Genomic DNA, 20,775 nt, shown 5'->3' on the forward strand with positions numbered 1-20,775 from the left:
TGTTAGACTAATGCGAAGCTTGAGGCCTGAGGGAATGTCATAACTGCTATAGCAATAACTTTTGAGGATTTCCACAGCCTCTGCAGATTTCTCCTTATTTCACTTGTTCTTATAGTTTTCTAGGAATTTTTTCCCATTTGTTTTGTTCTTAGCTATGCTATTCTCAGCTGTATTCATATTGTTTCCCTACTTTGAGTTTTCTTCCCGGAAGGTTAAGTAAAACATACTGATGCTACTGAGGGTATAAATCTATCTCTCTTGTGTTACCCATTGACTTCTAAATCCACCTCTAACGAGACCACATTGAAATAAAGTTAATGGGGAAGAAAAAGATGGAGAGGTAAAAGGAAATGAATGGAGCAAGGATTCTGGAGATTCTTAACTGTTCTTTTCATTCGAACACCTAGCAGATATTGTAAATGATTTTCTTTCCTCTCAAATAGCGCGCAGCACTAGAACTGTAAGTAATTCACCACTTGGACTCAGCAGTTACTTTTTAAGCTCAGTGAGGCACTTCTTTCCGTTTTAGATTGTATTCAATTGCAAAGTAGACAATTTCTGCCGTTTCAGCAGGAACGTGTGTCAAGGAAGCTGGGGAAGAAACTTAGATACAGGGCTGTTCGTTTATATTGAAATAAAGCTGAGAATTAAAGAAGGATCAGAAAATTGTAAAAACTAGCTAACGATTTAGGAAAAATTGGAGCAGGCAGAAACTTGCAAAGTGGAAACCTATAATTACAAGAGCTTGGATTTAAATAGAATAAATGTTCGGGATTTTCACTGTCTGTTGTGGGGAAAAATATCTCCTCTGTGAATTCTTCACTTCTAAATTATTCTGTGTTTTTTCAAATTTCATTTTCACTTTGTGTCATTTTTGAGCTTCTAGAGTTTAATGCTTTATTTTTCTGGGGTTTACTGCACTGTAGGGGAAGGAGATGTTTTGTTTGCTGTCAACTTGTTAACCTGAACACTTTTGACTTGTCTTATGAATGTATTTAAAGTGTATTTTGCCTCTTATTTGTAAACTAAAGGATGAATTTACCACAGCTTAATAAGTCACCATGCATCAGAACCAGTAATGTCCATGTATATGATCTCAGCACACTGAAAAACTGCAGTAATGCAACTTGGCTTAGTTCCTGCCACAGCATTTTGGGAACAAGAGATGATTGTGTCCAGTATCTTCACTGGTTCAATTATTACTGCAATCTGAACTATTAGTTAAGCTGTGATAACATGATAGCAGGCTAGAACTGGTTCTGCTTGTTGAAGACCACAGTAGATTTTGGGCCAGTTACACACATCCAATGGTGTTCACTGTCATAAAGGGAAGCCAGCTGACTAATGCTGTAACTCATGGGACTGTCCTGTGTTTCTGAAACTTCAGAGTTGTGGTCAAGCCTCAAGGTTACAGCTGAGAATAAGAATTGCAAATTGTGTAATGGGTCACTTAATTCCTAGGAGTTCCCACTTCCTTAACAATGGAAATAACTAACTGGAATGTACTGTCTGACCTTGCTGGGAGGCTTTGATCCCTCATTCTAACCTTTCCAGTTTCTCTAACTCCTACCACATAACCTGGATGACCTGCCCCTATCTGATTGCATGGCCTAGTCATCTTCTGTGGGTGCGCAACACCCTTCAGGTTAATTTAAACAAACAAACAAACAAAAAACCTCTGGAAATTGGTGTAAGAAATTGATAAATATGCTTTTCAACAAGTGGAGACATCCTCAGGCATGACATTCTCTGTTCAAGTCATTGCTTGGAGCTGTTTGCCAGAGGCACATGGCCTGGTGTTGTTAATGAGCCATTAAAATAGGTCTGTTGTGAGGAGGTTGAGTGCATTCTTGCACTTGTTTGTAAATGAAGCCTCTTGGAAATTTAGCTTTTTTTTTTTTTTTTTTTTTGAAGAAATATTGCTGTGGCATTTCTTGCAGACTTGAAAATAAAGTAACCAAGTTGCTATGCTCATAGACAGAACAGCTTGCTTAAAATGGAAATTGTGACTACTCAATCTGGATCCAAACAATAAAAGCAAAAACCCAAACAGAACTAAAACAAAAGAAGCAAAACAAAGCCAACCAACCAAAAAAAAAAAACCCCTCCACAGAACAGCAACAAAACAACCGAAAAACAGCCACCTACTTTAATTGTTGCTGAACTCTGCAAAGATTCTCTGCTGACTTTCCAGGAAGGAAGTCTCCACAGAAAAAACACAGAGGCCCCTGTCATAGGGCATGACTGACCGTAACTTGGTATCTGATCCTTCGGTTGTTCCATGTCTGATGGACTCGCGTTTCCTCTTGGTTATCCATAGGTGCTACCAGTAGGTTCTGAACTTCCAGCTGGCACTCCGTCCAGTGAGCCGCTGCCACCTTTTCCAGGACCTTCACTAACTCAGGTGCTACACGACTCAGCAGATTTTATCTGCCTCTTTTTCTTTCAAAGGGCATGTTTCGCTTAAACTCTCCGTTGCATGTTATTAATGTCTGTTTTTCTTGTCTTTTGGCATAGTAACCCCTTTTGTGTAAATGTAGCAGTGGGCAGAGTTGCTTCAGCACTGTAGATTTAGCTTGTCCTTTGGGCTGCTTTACTCAATGTCTGAAATACAGGAACAGTAATTCAGGCTTGAAGTTATTTAGTATTTTAATCTGAACCGTAGAGGTTTTTGTAAAAACGTAACACAGGTGAGTTTTCTTCCTACAATGAAAAGTTACAGGAGTAAAATAGCTCTTCATAGAAGCGGTATATACCACAATTAATTGTTAACGTTAATACAGAACTACTGGCTTTCAGAGTTCTTGGTTAATTTTTTTCCTTTGGTTACTACTAGACTCTTATTTCAATAGATTTTCAGTTTTGTAAAAGGCCTGTGATGCTCCTAATCCTAACAGGAGTTGAAATATAACATTGGCTTAACCTTGTTCAATTTCTGTTGTTGTGTGCAGCAGTTAGCTTGGATGTTTATATGTGAATTGGACAGGTGATCAGTTGAAGATCATAGAGGTTAAAACTGCTTTCACTTTGATTTTTTTTAAGTAACAGAGAAAATGTAGAAGAAAAATGTATGACAAATGACAGAATTGTTTTATGGGTCTTCTAAATGCTGTGCAGTGAAATGTAAGATGGAAAATCTACGGTTGGTACGGATACCAAGAAAAGCTGAAAAAAGAACTAGGCAAAACCCATGAGATTTTGAGATGGAAGCGTGCTGCTTCTGAAGGAAGACTGAATAAACACAATATTATATCTTTAGAACAACATTCAAGTATCCTTGGGATAGAATTGACCTCAGTTTTTTTATTTTGTTCAAACCTGTATAGAGATTATGGTTGAAAAGGTGCCTACATGAGGCTCAGAGTAATTTTCTTGTAAAAGTGACACTACCTATGTATGTGTACTTTTTATAGTATTCACCTCTTCCATCTTTGGCTTTGGTCTGCGGAAAATACATCTAAAATCTGCATTTTTACTGTCCTTTCATAGAAAAGAATTATTCATTTAAGACTTAACTATAATTTTAAAGCACTTCCAATATGATAGCTACAGTATGAAGACTTGTACTATACCTACTAGCTTCGTGACTGGACTTCTTTTGGATTTCTGACCACAAAATTTTAGTGCAGACTGTGAGCTAACCTTGATAAAATTCTGCTTCTTGACACTCTGGTAACGGTCTCGCCTCATCTCTTGAAATAGAGCTCTTGAATTGAAGTTTCACTTATGGAAGTACTGACATTTAAAATGACCTGTAAAGGTCGTTTTATTCTTTGCAAGCTGTTCCTTTGTTGGGCTTTACAATAGCCTGTGAGGACTTTTCAGGCTGAAAGGATTTAAATTGACTGTTACACAAAGGGATAGTGGAAGAAAATTGTAAATAATTTAAACTGTGCTAAGGCAAATTTGCTTAATGAGCTGTCATGACTTCCATTAATTCTACAGCTAAAACTGTAAAAACAGAATTATATGTATTAGGATACTAATCTTCAAGGATTCTTTTTGAACAGGATTTCCTTTTCTCTCAAATGTGAGGAATGTAGTAATACCTGGTTCCAAAAGCATGAAAGGAGTTGAGCAGCAGGGCATGGTAGCAGCTTTTATTTTGGTTATGGCATTAATAGACCCTCTTTCCATTTTACAGTTTTTTATCCTCCAACACTGTCTGAACAGAAGCTGCCTTTATTCAGTAATTTCTCTGGTTACCCCAATAGATGTCATTTTTCTAGAGAATCTCTCAGACAAGTTTGCATAGGATCTAGAATAGAGGTTAGAATGGAAACAGTCTAATAAGCCAGAATTACAAGATGCTGAAAGTAGGCATCTCATCTTGACAGTTCTTATTCTACCTTCTCAGCCCTCGTGATGGGGCAAATGCAAGTTAGTAATAGTAATACATCCAGACTCAGTCAGTGAGTCCTTGCAGATGGTGTTTGTATTCAGAGTTGCTTCTTGGTTTTCTTTTTTCTAAAAAGTATGTTTAAATCTTTGAAAGTGATAAGAATACATCCATTATTTAGGAAGTATTATGCAATGTGAAAAGACAGAAATCTGTGCTCTGCATGCGAGAAAACAGAATTGGAGTATTGCTCATGAATTGTATCATGGAAAGGAGACTGCCACCTGTATTTGGTTTTACTTGCTGCTTTCTGGTAGGCTGAACACGATTCAGTAGGAATGGGTATATTCTAGCTCCAAACTAAGCAAGAAGCTAGTTGTCTTACGTGGAGTTGTGAGATACTGTTAACAAGCAGAATCTTTTCCTCCAGCTGCTGGAACCTGTAGCTTCTTCTAATACCGTTTAGCCAGTTCTTTTGAAATATGATTTTCTTGAAGAGGGGAGAGATGCCAATTTGGTGATAATTCATCTGTATTCACTAACAGTGGTAGCAAATGGATCTGGAAAGAATTAAAATGAGTCACGTTAAGTTCATACTACTTCAGGTCATCGCTTAGAACTTGTTATCTTGGTAATCATTTCCTCCAAACTCAACGCAGCGGTAACCACTGGTGTGGTTCATCCTACAGCACTACTGCTAAAGGCTTTCTTCTGTTTACTGTAGATGTTTCTATGAGGATTTGTGGTATAGAAAAGGCAAAAATACAGCTCTCTTGTTTGTCACTTGCAAACAGCTTACCTAATTTCACCTCTCATTTGAACTCTAAAACTTGCCTTGGTGTGTGAGACAAAATTGGAGAAGACTGATTGGATCAAATCTAGATGACTGCTAAGAGCCTTTGCTGCTGTCACATAATATGGACTGGAAAATTATTGGTTTGTCTTAGAATAGATGGGTTTGTCTTCTTTTCTGGTTCTGCCAGTAGCTCATTAAACAACATTTTTTCCTTAGTACCAGTTTCATAATTAGCAGTCCAAGTGCATGTCGTCCCAAGACCAGTTTTTGGATAATTTGTTCCTTGGTTTTTGAAATTATGGGCATGTTTCTCTTTTTTTTTTTTTGTGAGTTTTCTTAGTGACGTTCATAAAGAGTTTGTGTAATCCTTGTAGACCAAAGACTGTAGAACCTGGAGACGTAGACCGTCTTTACACATTTCTTAAGGGTGGGAATGCAAACTTTGTGAAAAATGGATGTTTCAGTTAATGTTTGTTTTCTGCTTTTCCAAATGTGTTGCTTAAATTGTTTTCAGCCTTCCTGTGTTGCACATGTTAAATGTAAGCACGTAGCAAGGGAAAGACAGAAATATAAAAAGTGCTGTGCTGACTGCTTTAAATTTTAGTATTAAGTGTGACTGCAATTTTAGAAATGCGTGTATTTTTCTTGAGCTGGGGCAGCTGTTTACTGTTTCCTCTCTCATCAGTCCCAGCAGCCACTGGAAGATCTGGATGCTAAGCTGAGGAGAACCCTTAGTCCAGAAACCGTTCCAGTGACATCAGCTCCTGCCTGTGTACGTTTGCAATACTGACAAATAGCAGTCTCGAGTAACCAGTGCTTTCTCAAGTTCATGCACTTAAGTCACTGCCTTTAATATCACTGCACAAGTCCGTAGGCTTCTAATTAAAAACAGAGAGTCATCTTTCAGTGTGTGGGACAGAGCCAAGTGAAATGGAGAAAATATGTAGGTTGCAATAGATACTGTATGTCCTGAGGCTGGTTCTGGGATTAGTTCTTAACCCATCTTTTTTGGCAAAGCCATTAATATCACAGAACTAAAATGGGAAGTGACTATGAAACAAGGGAAAAGAGGGTGCTGAACTAGCAGTATGTGGGAAGCCAGTCGTAATTTAGGAGAGATGTTTAAAGTGTATTTTTCAATTCTTAAGACTCTATTAAAACACTGATATAAAAGGACGATAGTGATTAACATTGATCTCCAAGTGACTATTCATGCATAACTTCTGCAGAGTAAAAGGGGAGGTTCTGCTGGTAGTCTTGGGTTGCAAGGCATACAAAATCTGTTGCAGATATTGCTTGCTTTGGAGATGAAAAGATCTTCTGTTAATCCTATGATGGATCGTTTGTTAGACCTGATGGAATTAAAAAATTCTGTAACATGCACTATGGTAGATTACTAGAGTTAGAGTCGAATTAAACTGCTGATTCTGATTATTTTTATTTTATTTCCCTCTTGAACTTCTAGTCTGTGCCCTCAGTAGCATCTACAGCAGTTACTGGTCTGGTGTCCACAGCAGCACAGTCTCTAAAAGATGGTAAGACAGCTGTTGTTATTTCGGTTGATTTCTTAGCACAGAGATTTAATGCAAAACTGAAACAGGCTAGCAACTTGTAAGGATATAACCTCTTCTAATAAGTCATACAGTGACAGTTCCTTAAGAATTGTTGTAGTTTTTAGCAACTAAACTGACATTTTCAACTGTAGACCAAGAGAAGGGAATGGAACATGCATATTATAGTAACTCTGTGTGTAAAGCTGACTAAAATGATAAATTAAACCTTGCAAAGAATCTTCAGTATGCTGCTAAGGTACAGATTCACAATTTGAAAGGACTGCTTCCTATCTCTTGTGATATTCTTGATAACAATTGTATAACCTCTCCATTTTGCGTTGTCTTGCTGCATTCTGTATTTAGGATGTCTCCCCTTAATCGGAGTATATAATTTCTATTTAGACAAAAGAGGGGGGGGCCAAACTTAATTAAAGAGACAGTGAGAAAAAAGGACTGTTTTCTGAAGAGTGCTGGGGTAACTAGATGACTGAAACTTGAATGATAAATGGCTTTCAAAACTAAATGAGTTTAATTGTTAGGGGTGCAGGAGTAGGAGTTCAACCAAACAACCCACACTTCAAGAATAGCCTGAGACTTAACAATCAGTATTCCTCTACTCATTGCAATTTTAAAAATCTTTGTTTTTTTAAAAAGGACTGTTAATTTGCTATAGCATTATTTCTAATTTATTTAGTAAACAACATTTAGATTGCAAGTTCAATGACAAAACTTTAAAAGCTAATAAAACCAACAGGAAAATAAATAGTTCGTTTCCGATATGCTTGATAGGTAAATATGTTGTTAAGCTCCTTCTCCTACTAGAAAATGAATTCCTTTGCCTGTTCATTTTAGGTAGTAAAAGTAAGCAAAGTGGAAAGTTGCTGAATAAACCCAACAAGCTGTCTATCAGAATTAGTTTAAAAATAGAATGTTATTTCTCAGTTTTGTAACCTTATACTGCTAGTGCACACAACGATAAAATCAGAAGCTACTATCTAAGGATCCAGCTCTGAAGGCCTCATGCAGCCCTGAGTAAATGTTTATACCATTTCTTAAATGTACCACTTTTCTATCAAGAAGCTGTTTCCAGCATTTGAAATTTATGTAGTCACCATGGGTATGGAATTGAAATATGTTATTTCTTAGATAAATTTCATTTGCTTTTTATTTTTGGCTACTTCCCATCCTTGCTTGAAATCAAAGTGTACTTTTAAATCTCAATATAAAAGTACATTTCTGGCAAGTGTACTGCATAACAGAACTTTATAGAAAAATACTTAATTTTAAAATTTTAGTTTGGTATTATACATGGCAAAGCTGAAAAAGGAGATCAGGTTCCATGAATCCAAAGGCACGCTAATTTTCTTCTCAATCTCATTCTCCTTTATTTGTTTGGTCTTTTTTAGCTTCAGCATCATGTGGTGGAGAAAGCAGTGGTATGGCTTCCACAACAACAGGAGCTGGCGTTCTTAAGATGGGACGGTTTCAGGTACGCTCTGGGGGGACCTTATAGCAGCCTTCCAGGACCTGAAGGGGCCTACAAGAAAGCTGGGAGGGAGTTTTTATAAGGGCAGGTAGTGATAGGATGAGGAGAAAGGGCTTTGAACTAGAAGAGGGTGGATTTAGACTACATATCAGGAAGAAATTCTTTTCTGGGAGGGTGGTGAAACACTGGAACTGGTTGCCCAGAGGGGTTGTGGATGCTCCCTCCCTGGAAGCATTCAAGGCCAGGCTGGATGAGGCTTTGAGCAACCTGGTCTAGAGGGAGGTGTCCCTGCCTATAAGCAGGGGCTTAGAACTGGATGATCTTAAAGGTCCTTTCCAACCCAAACCATTCTATGATTCTGTGTTGAACTGATTTGGTTGTTCATAGAGAATCCTCACCAAGCAGTGAGAGAACTAGTTATTTTCCCCCCTCATGGTTCTGCTGTGTAATGTAAATAAGTGCATCATGTTAAGGAAGAACTTAGAAGGTCTACATGATTGCATTTCTATTGTAGGTATCTGTGGCAGTGGATGATGTGCTGAAAGAGAGTGACAAACCTGAGGCTAAGCCGCTGCAATTTGAAACCACCTCCTCTGATTCCTCCCCCCTTTCTGGGAGCAGTCCAGAGAGTACCCTGGTAAAGCAGGCTGGAGGGCGGAAGAGCGAGGCTGTGGCACATGGCATTCCTCAGCCAGTTCCTGTGCTGCAGTTGCCAGTAGATGATGGTCAGCCTACTAAGGTTGGACGCTTTCAGGTAACAACAACAACAGATCAAGTGGGGCGCTTCTCAGTGTCAAAGACTCAGGATGAGGTCACCTGTGCAGAGAGAGAGCCAATGACTCTCCCTCTCTCTGTGGACTTGGAACAAGTTGCTTCTTCAGCCGCAGCCCCTAGGAAAGAGTTGGAGTCGAGGCAGTCCCCACATATGAACGGTCCGTCCTCTGAACCAGAGGCTGCTTTCTTGAGTGGAATGGCTAAGGATCTGGATGATGGCTCAGCGAGCCCAGACTCCCTCCAGGCCACAGCATCAAAAATCAGCCTCCCTGTTCAGAGTCTTAGCAACTCGTTCAATTCTTCCTACATGAGCAGTGACAACGAGTCAGATATTGAAGATGAAGACTTGAAATTGGAACTCCGTCGATTACGGGAGAAGTAAGGCTTTTTCCTTCCCTTGTGCATGTGTGAAATGTGTAGCAAAGGCTTAATATGAATTTCATTTCATTTCCTCTGGACTTCACTTTTCACAAAGGAAAAAAGCTAGCCTTCTTTAAAAAAAACACTAAACCTTTCTTAAGTGTCAGGACCCACTGTCAGTATTTACATGGGAAGTAAAATTCTTTAGTGGAAAAGTAATACATAATGATCCCAAACAACAGGTATATGCACTTGGTATGTTAATTTTCTAATCTGTAATCTCAATGTGTGTGTTCAAATACAGATTGCCACGCTATGGATAAATCTGTGTAGGTGTACAGAGAAGTTTTTGCACATCTCTGAAATTCAGTAGATAGTGGAAATATTGTTGTCTGTCTTGAAAAAGACACTTAACTTTGCACTTCTAGTAAGTGATTCTGGTGTTCTCCACTTCCTGGAGAATCCCTGTTGATTTAGAAGAAAATTGAGAAGTCAAAGACTGTGACTTAATATTGAACTTATTATTGAAAGCTGACTTTTCAGGACAGCTGGCAACTGCTCTGAAAAAAATGCTTCAGTACGAATGTTGTAGCCTCCAATGCTGTATATTTCAGAAAATAGTGTTCTAGCTATTCCTACAGCATTTATTATGAAGGATTTGATTGATATGTTTGCTGTGTGTTCTTGTTTATACATATGTTTATTCTGGTTTTGAGATGACAAAACTGGAAACTTTGTATTGGAATTCCTAGTCATTTTTAGACAAAATAGAAAAGCATTTTGCCATATGTATTCAGCAATTGTTTGTGGAAGGGATTTATTTCATCTGCTCTTAAATGTTTATGGGAGTTTGACCAAACAAGCTGGTCAAGCTTGACTGGAGGGGAGGGATTGTTTCCTGTACTACAGCTAGGTGCATATAGTTTTTTAAGTGATGTTCTTGTAACTTGTTAGGCACCTTAAAGAGATCCAGGAGCTGCAGAGTCGCCAGAAGCAGGAGATTGAATCACTATACACAAAACTAGGAAAGGTTCCACCTGCAGTCATTATTCCCCCTGCTGCACCCCTTTCAGGAAGGAGGAGACGACCCACGAAAGGAAAAGGCAGCAAATCCAGTCGTAGCAGCTCCCAGGGAAATAAAAGTCCACAGCTGTCAGGTAAGGCTTTCTCACTTTTTTTTTTTTTTTTTTTAATAAGATAGAACTGACAAAATGCTACCAGTCACTTCCAGACTGATACGATTCTTCTGGCACACCTTACTCTCTTGCACTCCCTACTGCAAGCTCCTCCACTGCCTGGGCTGCAAAGTCGTTTAAGTTGCCTTTGTTAGTTGATAGTCTTGCCTGTGGCTTCTGCAATTTACTTAAACTATATAACATTGTTTTGTAAGAGCAGTTTAAAATTGTGGGTATGGGTTGTTTCGTTTTGTTTTGTTTTCGTTTAGTTTGTTTTTTTGAGATTAGCGATAGGGCTGTAAGAGCACTGGGAATCAATCCAGAGTGAAAAGTATAAATTTACACAGGGATTTTTTTTTCCCCCATAGAATCACAGAATGCTTAGATTTGGAGGGGACCTTTAAAGGCCATCTAGTCCAACTCCCCTGCAATGAACAGGGACACCACAGCTGAATCAGGTTGACCAGGGCCTGATCCAGCCTTGCCTCAAAAGTCTCCAGGAATGGGGCATCAACTACTCTTGTTTTCTCCTGAAACTGATTTTATAGAATGGGAATGGTATCTTCATTCATCTTCAAAAATGATTTTTCGTACTTAAGAGCACTTAAGCATGATATTGCCAGAAACCAAAGTCACAACTGATGGATGTTAAAGTAGTGAATTTTTAGGGAGTGACAATTCTTTGTACTTAGCAAATTGAGAAGATTTCAGTTATCAAGGCTTCATTTCTCACTAAGACAATTTTTTTATAATAAATTGAAAAATAGTTCTGTGACTGACTGACATGGGTGTCAGATGTTATGTATCTGTAGAGTCACTCAAATTCTGCCCAAGCAGAAATATTTGTTTTACACTCTGACTTTAGCAGCTCCATGTCATGTACCAGGGTCTGTATCCAGTTGCACTGTGCTCACTGCTGGTTTATTATATGATAGAAGAACTCTTTGTGAGCATTTGACAGTGAACTAGCAGTGAGTTCCCTTAAGATTGAAGTAAAGAAAAATTATTTTAGTCTTAATATTTTCTAATATGCTGGTGTAGTCCTTCCCCTGCCTCTCTCTCACCTGGAATTGTCAAGTCCAGAGGATGAATACACTTCCCCACCCCTGCATTTTTTCTCCATTGCTAGCATAATAACTCATACGTCATACGTTCTCCCTTGGGTGCACTGAAAAAAAGTTTAGAAAATGACACGGGGAAACTGAAACGTTCAATGTGTTTTGCCTTCATTCTTCCTCCAGGCAATTTGTCAGCTCAGAGTGCACCATCAGTCTTGCCCCCACAACAGACTCTTCATCCTCCTGGTAGTGTGCCAGAGACTGGACAGAACCATTTGTTACAGTCCCTCAAACCTTCACCTTCCAGCGAAAACCTCTACTCTGCCTTTACCAGTGATGGTGCCCTTTCAGTACCAAGCCTTTCTGCGCCAGGCCAAGGTAAGACTTCAGATGGATTTACTGTCAAGTCTTGCACCCTTACTGCTGGCAAAAGAATGACCTACTTGATGTTTAATACATGTTCATAAGGTAGACAGGGAATTCGACCCCAATGCATGCAAACTGATAAGGGCATATGTTTTGCAACTACATTTCTAGCTTCTCACATAAACAGAAGGTGCCAGGAACATTAAAATAATTAATATATAGCATGTGGCCCTGTCTGCTATAATGAAAACACCAAGGAGAACACAAGAGAATGGCAGTGTGGTGGCAGCAAGCAATATTCTTCTTATCTGAGAGGAGAACGTGTTGGCTGAAAGGGTGAGGAAACAAAGGAGAAAGATAGAGGAAAGGTGGGTTCAAGTGTGAGATTAAGGAAGAGGCAGAACAGCTTTGTTGATAATAGGTAATTGAAATGGTAGGAAAATTTCAGAAGACTCACTCTTTCTTGAATTTGAAACTGCTGTAGCTGTTTCTGTTAACAATTTTTTGGCAATTAAAGGAAAAAAAGAAGTTCTGCATTTATGTCTTAAAGAGTTATCCTGGACAGCAGCATAGGAGGATGGAATGGTGTAGGAATAAAATGTTCATTTTACTCAAGTTGTGGATTGCTTAGGTAGTAGCAGATCATCTCTCAGCCCTGATCTATTTTGGAGGGAGGACTTTTTTCCTTGTCAGTTGCTCAGGAGATGATAGTTTGATTCTTTTGCTTCTATAAACGTAGTTGCTTCGGTTTTTTATGCATTAGCATCTTTTTGAAAAGCTTTACCGTAGACTGATTAAATGCATCAAATCAAACAAATATTACTGCTGACTTTGGAGAAGTACAAATGGAAAACAGAAATTGATTTTTTGAAAGAATTTTGGGAAGAATTCTCCGTAGAGATTTTTGTGTTGAACTGTTCAAGTATTTTGGAGCTACTTGCACCTCCTTGTATCTAGAGTTGTACAGTATCTGCTACAATTAGACGCTTTTGCTGGTGTTTGGCTTTCCTACCAATGGAAACCCCACTGCTGGGTTATAAACCGGAGGTTAACACAGCAAACTTGGCCTCATGTCCGCTGTATTGAAGGCGAGTCTCTTCACTCCGTATGTTGTCTGCATACTCTTTGGTCCACTCTTTGAAGCTTACTCTTGTGTGCCATGTTAATGCATTTCACCCTTCCAACCTCAAGTTGCTAACATCTTGTAGTGGTGTTCTGTCTCTTCTCCTCTCCTTTCTCTGTTCTTCCCGTTTTTGTTTTCTCACAGGCTGTGCGAAGTTTAACTGTGCATCTGAGAGAGTGACGTTCAAGCCTGGTGGCAGGAGGACCCGATTTCTGAGTACGCCCTGCTTGGCTCTTTGTGTGTAACACCTTTACTCCTTCCTTGTCTTTTTTGTTTTGTCTTTTTGTTTTCTTCTGCTGCTTGGATCTGTTTCATGCAGCCCATTCTCATCTGCCGCCTTGTATTCCCTTCCATTCCATGGCTAGGCTGAGTTGCTCTTAGCATACCTTTGGAAGTTTGGGTTCTCGTGTTAGGTATTCTGTTTTTAAACTGTTTAAACAAACACTGATTTCTCTAAGCTTTTGGTGGAAACTTTTCTGGACAGGTCAGTGAAATGGCAGCAATTGAGGTTGGCTTGCCAGAGGTGGTACACTGGGCCTTTTATTTTGGCCTGCTTATTAATTACGCTTCAGTATATGTTAGCTGCCATGAGACTTGCAGGGGAGCTATTCTGTCCTAGGGAAACAGTGAGGAAGATTTGTTTCCCAAATTATTCCTTTGTTGGGCACTGTTGTAACCGATGGCAGAGGGGATGTGTTGCTTCCTTCCAGCAGTGTGCTTACTGTGCAAGTTGGGTGTTTATGCATGCTGTCAGCACCAGTGCTGATCACAGTGCAGAGCATTGATGCCACCTGTAGGTAGTTAACATTGACTTTTTGTGTTCATTAGCAGATGGAGAGTAAAAGATTGAAACTTAAAAATAGTTACAGAATATTTTCAGGTCAATTCAAATGGGCCACAGATTTAGAAGCTCTTAGTGTGAATCAGTCAGATTAAATATGATGCACATAGCAGTGCAGGTGGGGAAATGGCCATCTTCAGACATTCTGTCAACCCTTGCAAGTTACCTTAAAGCTTTTCTCAACATCCTTTCACTGGTGCTTACGTTACGCCAGATTAAAAAAGAGAGCCTCAAACTTCTGATGTGATTGTCTGAACTAACAATGTGCTTGAGCTGAGGCTGCTGCTGCAATGCTGCTTTTTTTTTGGGGGGGGAGTGCTATGACATCTCCCATGCTGCTGCTGTTGCAGGCTGGACCCTTTGAATGCTCTGACATTTGTTACCTAGACTCCAGAATGACTTGATACGAGAGTTCTGAATGCTGAAAAGAGACCTTCAATTGCTGCATTGCCTAACGTACCATGCATCTGTAGCATCTGTCTTGCTGCAGTTGGCAGCCAGAGAATTGTGTGCAGGAACGAGACCTGGCCTTCTGCAGAGACAGCTGCAGTGCAACCAGCACGATCCTCCAAGGCAGTGGAGTCAGAGAGGGGAAACATATTTGTGGCTACTGAATTTTGCAAAGATAGCTCATTGGGTTTTAGATATATTACTGTGCAGATGTCAGTAACAAACATCTGCAGTTCAAAGACTTAGCAGCTCCTTTCTTGGAAATACTCACATGCTTACCAAAGCTACTCTTTAAAATCCTCTCTTGTCTGCCCCATCCTTTTTTGGGGTAGAGAGTGTAATGAACAACTACTCCATGTCTGAAATTGACAGTGAACTGAGTGTGAGAGTGTCATGTATTTCTAAGGCTCTGGCTTGCTGCAAACTGTACGCCATCTGGCTCTAAGAATACATTGACATATCCTCTGCCTGTGGGGCTTGTGCTAAGAAAAGTGGACTCTTTTTGAAATGTGTGTTGTAGCTGTCCTGCAAAAGCAGGTCGTACTCATAAAGGCATGGCACAGCTTGGCCTGGCACTCAGCTTATTACAGGCTGCTTGCTTCCTGGAATCCTGTCCTTCGAGTGCTATTGCAGACTGTTATGGAGAGTGACAACTGGGAAAGATGCTGGGTTTGAATCGGCAGCATTGAGGAAACAGTGCAGTAATTGATGCTTGTAACTGTGCAGCGGGAGAAATAGAGTGGTACAGCCTGGCAGGGAAGGTCTGTCCCACAGATCTGGGGAGGCCTGAGAGAACAAGGAGACAAACCTTGAGTGCACTTGGCTTATCAAATTCTTCTCACTTGGTGACAGTCAAACTTGATAGCTGTGAAATGCTTTGTGCGCCCCGACAAAAATGCAAGATATATTTGCTGTGCTTTTGTAGTAACAGCCAACTGAAACCGTAATGTTTTCTGCCATTCTTCACTGGAGTTTGGGAATTCTGAAATACTGAAAAATAAATGCAGAAGGCCAAACCGTTTCTTTTTCTGAAAATACAGCTCATGAAACTGTCAGAGCAATCTTGGGCTTTTTCCTAGAACATACCAGAACTTTCAAGAGCCCTGCTGTGCCATGCCCTCTGTTTCTCACCAAGCTTTTCGTACTGTTTGCTGATACTAAACATTTCTCACTGTTTCTCTTATCTTTAACAAATGACTCTCTCTTTGTGCTTCAGGGAAGATGGTGAAAAAAGTCTGTCCTTGCAACCAGCTCTGTAGTAATTATCTTATTTCTGTTATCTCCAACTCCTGACTGTAAAGCTGTTCATTGGCTTTTTCTGGTCACCGAAGCCTTGCCTCCCTGACTCTGTCTCTAGCACAGCATCTGTCTGTCTCTGTTATGCCCTCTAATGTGTACTCTGTTGTTAGCATATCTGTACAGCGTGGCTATTACCTTTGCAGAAAAGTGGAGGCAGAGCCTCACCTTCCCTGAGCAACTCCTTGCTCGCTGCTAATAACAGCGAATTGAGCATCGAGGACAGCTGCTCAGTGCAATGTGCTAATGCTGTACCTTTTGAGCAGCTGGTTTCTTTACATATCTGATGGGTTCTGCCATCTCAGTGACAGCTCCAATGGCAGAGAGTCCTTCAGCGTTGTAAGAGTAAGCCATCTGACCTCTATCCATGTCCTTAAGTAAGAGATGTGTAGAAAAGCCAGCGTGTGGTCACGTCACTGAAGACTGCTTAAAGATGCCTTTTGACAGTGCCTTTCTCACTCATGGTGAGATTTAAAAATAAAATAAAAAAAAAAACAACTGGGTGTAAAATGAAGGCATTGTAGGTGGCAGGCTGAAGAAGGAGAAGCCTGTTTCACTTCAGGTCCCTCATGTCAGAGCAGGACTGGGGATGGCTGCTGTGACCAAGCAGGAATGCGGGGGTTTGTTTCCATTAAATGCCACAAATTGAAACACTTCCTTCTCACACTCTTCTGGATGGCAGCTTCAGTAGGTGGCAACTAAATCAGGGTTAAAATGTGAAGTTCCTAAGAAGTCAGTTTTTACACTGATACTGTGGGAACTCCAGTAATTTTACAGCTCACCTCTAATAGCACAGGTTGGTCTGCCTCAGGTTGTCTGTGACTTGAGATTGGAGCTCCATACTAAAATCACTTTTCAGACAGAAATGTCTTTCAGAATCACTTTGCTCCCCACCTTTCCTATCTACCGTAAACCCTGGACTAAACCCTCAGCCAGTCCTCTTCAGAACACTTCAGCTTTTCTAAATGATTTTTCACATCTTTGGCTGAATGCACTGTAGTATTCCGTGATTAACTCTCTCCTTTGCACGGCCTGAAGAGGCTCTTCGAGCATAAAGCCACGATCCCAGGTTGCCAGCTGTGCACTTACTGATTAACATAGAAATATGAGACATGAGAACCAGATATTGGCCATCATGAAGAGTACGAGAGTGAGTGTGTCAATCCCTGCATGAGCCCTCATGGTGGAATGTAGTTGTTTCTGGTTCCATACCTCATTTTGAGTACCTCTTTGTTGTTTTCACCTGTTTTGTCTTTAATTTCACCTTCTCGGTCACTGTTATTATTATATAAGATGTGGTGCATGCTTAAAGTTTTCATTATTTTATTGTAGATTTTTCCTTACCACCTTATGGTATGTTTCTGTTAGCATTCATCTGAGCTGCAGCTGCACTCCCTGGTCAGGGAACCCTATTCTCTCCTTCCCTGTGCACTGTTGCATGCCTCTGCCTGCCTGTAACAGCTGTTGTCCCTCTGGTGAGCACCCTCACTGGGAGCCATCTCCATGCTTGAGCTGGATCTGGTGGGAGGGAGGTGTGTCCTTCCCTCTTCAGCACTACTAGAGGCGGTAACACTTTGCTTATTTGTCCTGCGTAGTAAGTATGTCACCTTCCTAATTCACTCCTTAATATAAAGCATTCCTGCAGGGGTTTGGAGCCAGTTTGTTCTTTGATGCCATGGTTGCAAGGAGTGTGGCTGCTAGCCAGGGAGGGCAGCACAGAGGAATTAGAATTGCAGAATCATTAAGGTTGGAGAAGACATCTAAAATCATCGAATCCAACCACCAGCCCGTCCCCACCGTACCCACTGACCACGTCCCTCAGTGCCACATCCACACGGTTACTGAACACCTCCAGGAATGGTGACTCCACCACCTCCGTGGGCAGCCTGTGCCACTGCAGCACCGCTCCTGAGAAATCAGCTGTCAGGAGGGAGACAATGACTGTCATTTGGCCTTGGCAGTGGAGATGACTGTCTTTGCTAGGATTTTTGATCCTTGACTTTTTAAATCAGTTTTCTGCAGAAATTCTGCCATACGCTCAGGTTTTCCTGGGCTTCCCAATTGCAGCCTTCAGAGCAAGCAGGTAGAAATATTTGAGGCTATTTGAAAACCAGTTAGGTGAAGGTGCTTGCAGTGAATGCAGGGTTTAGCTCTACACTGACAGGAACTTATTATGTTTAGTTGGTTTTGAGCCAAATGGATTTGAGAAATGTAGATTCATTCTGCCTTCCCCGTGGTCGTATTGGTCCCACATCTGGAAATGAAGATACTTCTGGGATGTATTCATTCCACATCTGGAATGAAGATACTGCTGGGAATTCAGAATTCTTACCTGATAATAAACAACTTTTGCTACTGCTATGGTATCTGTCTTGTGAAAGGCTTCATTTTGAGTGAAGCTGCTTGTTTACAAGGGTGAGGCAGTGAGCGAGGCTACTGAACACAGAACTTCTGGATATTTTCTGCAGGGTGCTGTTCAGCAAACCTTCTAGAAGAACCAAATTCCCAGTATTCATGTGAGGGGCTTTTGTTCTTGTGGTCAACCCAGTGAACAGAAAATCATGTCAAAGCACATCCAAGGATCTGGTCTCATTTCTGCCGCCTTTAAGCTGTGTTAGTCATTTGCATCTGAAATGCTTATTCTTCAGACTGGGAAATCTGAACATAATGGCAAAAAAGTGCTTTCAGAAGCAAAAAGCAAAATTTAACACAGTGCAGACTTCCCCTGCTGATCCCCGCTCTTTAGTGGATGAAGACAGTCCCGTCTGGTTATCCTCAAGTATGGCAGCTATTGGAAACAACAGTTGTTATATCTCACTGTGGCTTCTTGTGTAATCTGAGTGAATTTTTCCTCTTCATTTTATGAAGTGGAGATAATTTTCTACAGAGCAGCTGGCTGCGCTGTTTGTGGTACTCCGTATTCAGCATCCAGCATTGTCCTCTAAGGTGGAATTGACTTGTGCTGGTAGTGGTTGCTGCTAGTTAAATGGTATAGGACGAAAGAATGACACGACTACTATCATTTGGTGCTGAAATCTAATCTTTTTTTTCTTCTACAAAGACCTATAGGCTGCTGCTGTTCCCCTGTAAAGATGACTACTTGCAGGACTTCTTGAAGGAAACATCTGTGAAATATTAATATCCTGAGGAAATGCCTGTAGGAGTCCTTGTAGTTCCTACTTCAGCTTGTCTTGGAGTTGAAACCTAGACTTAAACTGCATGGCATTTTAATTAGCTCTCTATCGTTGTACCATTGCCACGATTATTAAATTCACTGGAGGAAGCTGATCTTGACCCCAAATTTTGACTCCCGTTTCTTGTGTTTTTAGGGACCAGTAGCACTAACGCAGTCGGGGCTACAGTGAACAGCCAAGCACCCCAGTCTCAGCCTACTGCTATTGCCTCCAGCCGAAAAGGGACTTTCACAGACGACCTGCACAAGCTGGTAGATAACTGGGCCCGAGATGCCATGAACCTGTCTGGCAAGAAAGTTGGCAAAGGGCATAGCAACTATGAGGTAAGATTTAACCCATGAAGGTTTACGGTAAGAAACTGTCGGGTCTCATTGCTATCTCAGAGTGTCAACCAGGTGGAGTACAGTCACCACGTATGTGAACAACCGCGCTACAGAAATGTTGGGTAAACCTTGTGTGCGCAGTATTGCATGCTCTGGAAGAGAAGAGGGATAGCTGAAGAGTGAGGCCGTGGTGTGTTCTTCCAGACAGCCATATGGAACGGCCTGTGAGCCAGAGGGGATAGCCAGTGGTTTGTAAGAATGACTGTTTAACTTGGAGGTTGGATTTTCTTTCAGGGCCCTGGAATGGCAAGAAAATTCTCGGCACCAGGTCAGCTCTGTATCTCTATGACATCTTCCCTGGGTGCTACGCCCATCTCTGCAGCATCAGCTACCTCTTTAGGTCCCTTCACGAAGGCCATGTGCCCTCCGCAGCAGTACGGTTATCCAGCAGCATCTTTTGCCGCTCCCTGGAGCGGGACAAGCGGTCCGGCACAGCAACCACTTGGCCAGTTCCAGCCCGTAGGTGCCGCGTCTTTGCAAAGCTTCAACATCAGTGGTTTGCAGAAATCCATCAGCAACCCTCCAGGCTCCAACCTGCGGACCACTTAGCCCCGCTCGGAGACCGTGCTGGCTAGACCTCGGGACAGGACGTGGGGAGGGAGACGGGGCCCTTTGTCAACTCCTAGTGCTGCAATGAACTGGTTGCTTGCCAGACTGGGAATGAATTTCTCTTTTCCACCCATTGCTGTTAACTTTCTGTAAAGGGGGCTTCCCCACATGCTTTCAAGGGGGAGGAGGATGATCGGCATCCTTACGATGGGACAGTTCTTTTGACTTGAGGGGTCCCGCTCTCGTGTGAAGCGAGAGCCGTGAAGATCAGTGACGGGGGCAGTTAACGCAGTCTTGCTGTAACATTTCTCTGGTTTGAGGCCGAATCCGCGTATGTCAAGATGGGAGAGTTGAATCCTAGCATGAGGCTTTAGCACACTTCTCTCCCTGAAGATCCGAGACCAGCTGTCCAAATCCCCCTCCTCTCCCTCTCCCCACTCAATCGTATTTGGCTCCAGAACGATGGGGCACCCGAATGGACTTGCAGTGCAGCCCGTGCTTGATAGGTCATTACTGCTTTAAGTAAGATATTAACAGCTTTGACTGCAGCATTAGAGCAATTTAAATTGTTTAAAAATTTTAAAAGTTCCCTGCGGACATGTACTTACCATCAGTTTTGATGTGGAAACACTGTGATATATAAATGTTGTTGGACAACAGTAGTTTAAAAATGAGTGGAATATAGAGGGTTAAAAAAGTTAAAAAGTAAAAAATGGGAAAAAAAGCTAGCTATATCCTTATACTTATTGGAGACACTTTAACTTTTTCCTTTGTATTTTCATTGTATTAGATAAATAAATGTGAATGTAAAATTGTATAAATTAATGTACTTGAATACTTGTCTGTTCTCCCAGTATGCTTGCTGGATATTTTAGTGCCTTGGACTTCTATTGCTTCTGCAGTTAGCGTTGTCTTCCCAGCAGACCCCAGGTGGACAGAGGGCAAGTTCAGAGAAGGCCGCGTTGGTTGTACCTGTGGATGGGGGCCTTTCCGCTGGCGTAGCGATAGCGAAACCGCAATACCGTGTCGAGG

At 41.2% G+C, this 20,775-nt stretch overlaps 1 protein-coding gene across 5 annotated transcripts in view; it reads left to right on the forward strand.

The window, feature by feature from the left end:
• Window positions 1-20,564, forward strand: part of WNK1 (WNK lysine deficient protein kinase 1) — a 97,795-nt gene extending 77,231 nt beyond the window's left edge. For 3 of the 5 annotated variants that reach the window (XM_085229854.1, XM_085229858.1, XM_085229875.1), the window contains 9 exons: window positions 2,321-2,404; window positions 5,821-5,907; window positions 6,601-6,670; window positions 8,095-8,177; window positions 8,689-9,326; window positions 10,263-10,465; window positions 11,725-11,919; window positions 18,947-19,134; window positions 19,429-20,564. In XM_085229854.1, coding sequence (XP_085085980.1) covers window positions 2,321-2,404; window positions 5,821-5,907; window positions 6,601-6,670; window positions 8,095-8,177; window positions 8,689-9,326; window positions 10,263-10,465; window positions 11,725-11,919; window positions 18,947-19,134; window positions 19,429-19,743 — 1,863 coding nt within the window. In that variant the 3' untranslated portion in view covers window positions 19,744-20,564. Of the gene's footprint in view, window positions 1-2,320; window positions 2,405-5,820; window positions 5,908-6,600; window positions 6,671-8,094; window positions 8,178-8,688; window positions 9,327-10,262; window positions 10,466-11,724; window positions 11,920-13,174; window positions 13,268-15,537; window positions 15,580-18,946; window positions 19,135-19,428 lie in introns of all 5 variants that reach the window. The other 2 variants (XM_085229885.1, XM_085229865.1) reach the window with 2 other exon arrangements.
• The last annotated feature ends 211 nt before the right edge of the window (window positions 20,565-20,775 follow it).

The sequence above is a fragment of the Meleagris gallopavo genome, chromosome 1 (assembly GCF_905368555.1).
Source record: "Meleagris gallopavo chromosome 1, MGAL_WU_HG_1.1, whole genome shotgun sequence".
NCBI lineage: Eukaryota > Metazoa > Chordata > Aves > Galliformes > Phasianidae > Meleagris > Meleagris gallopavo.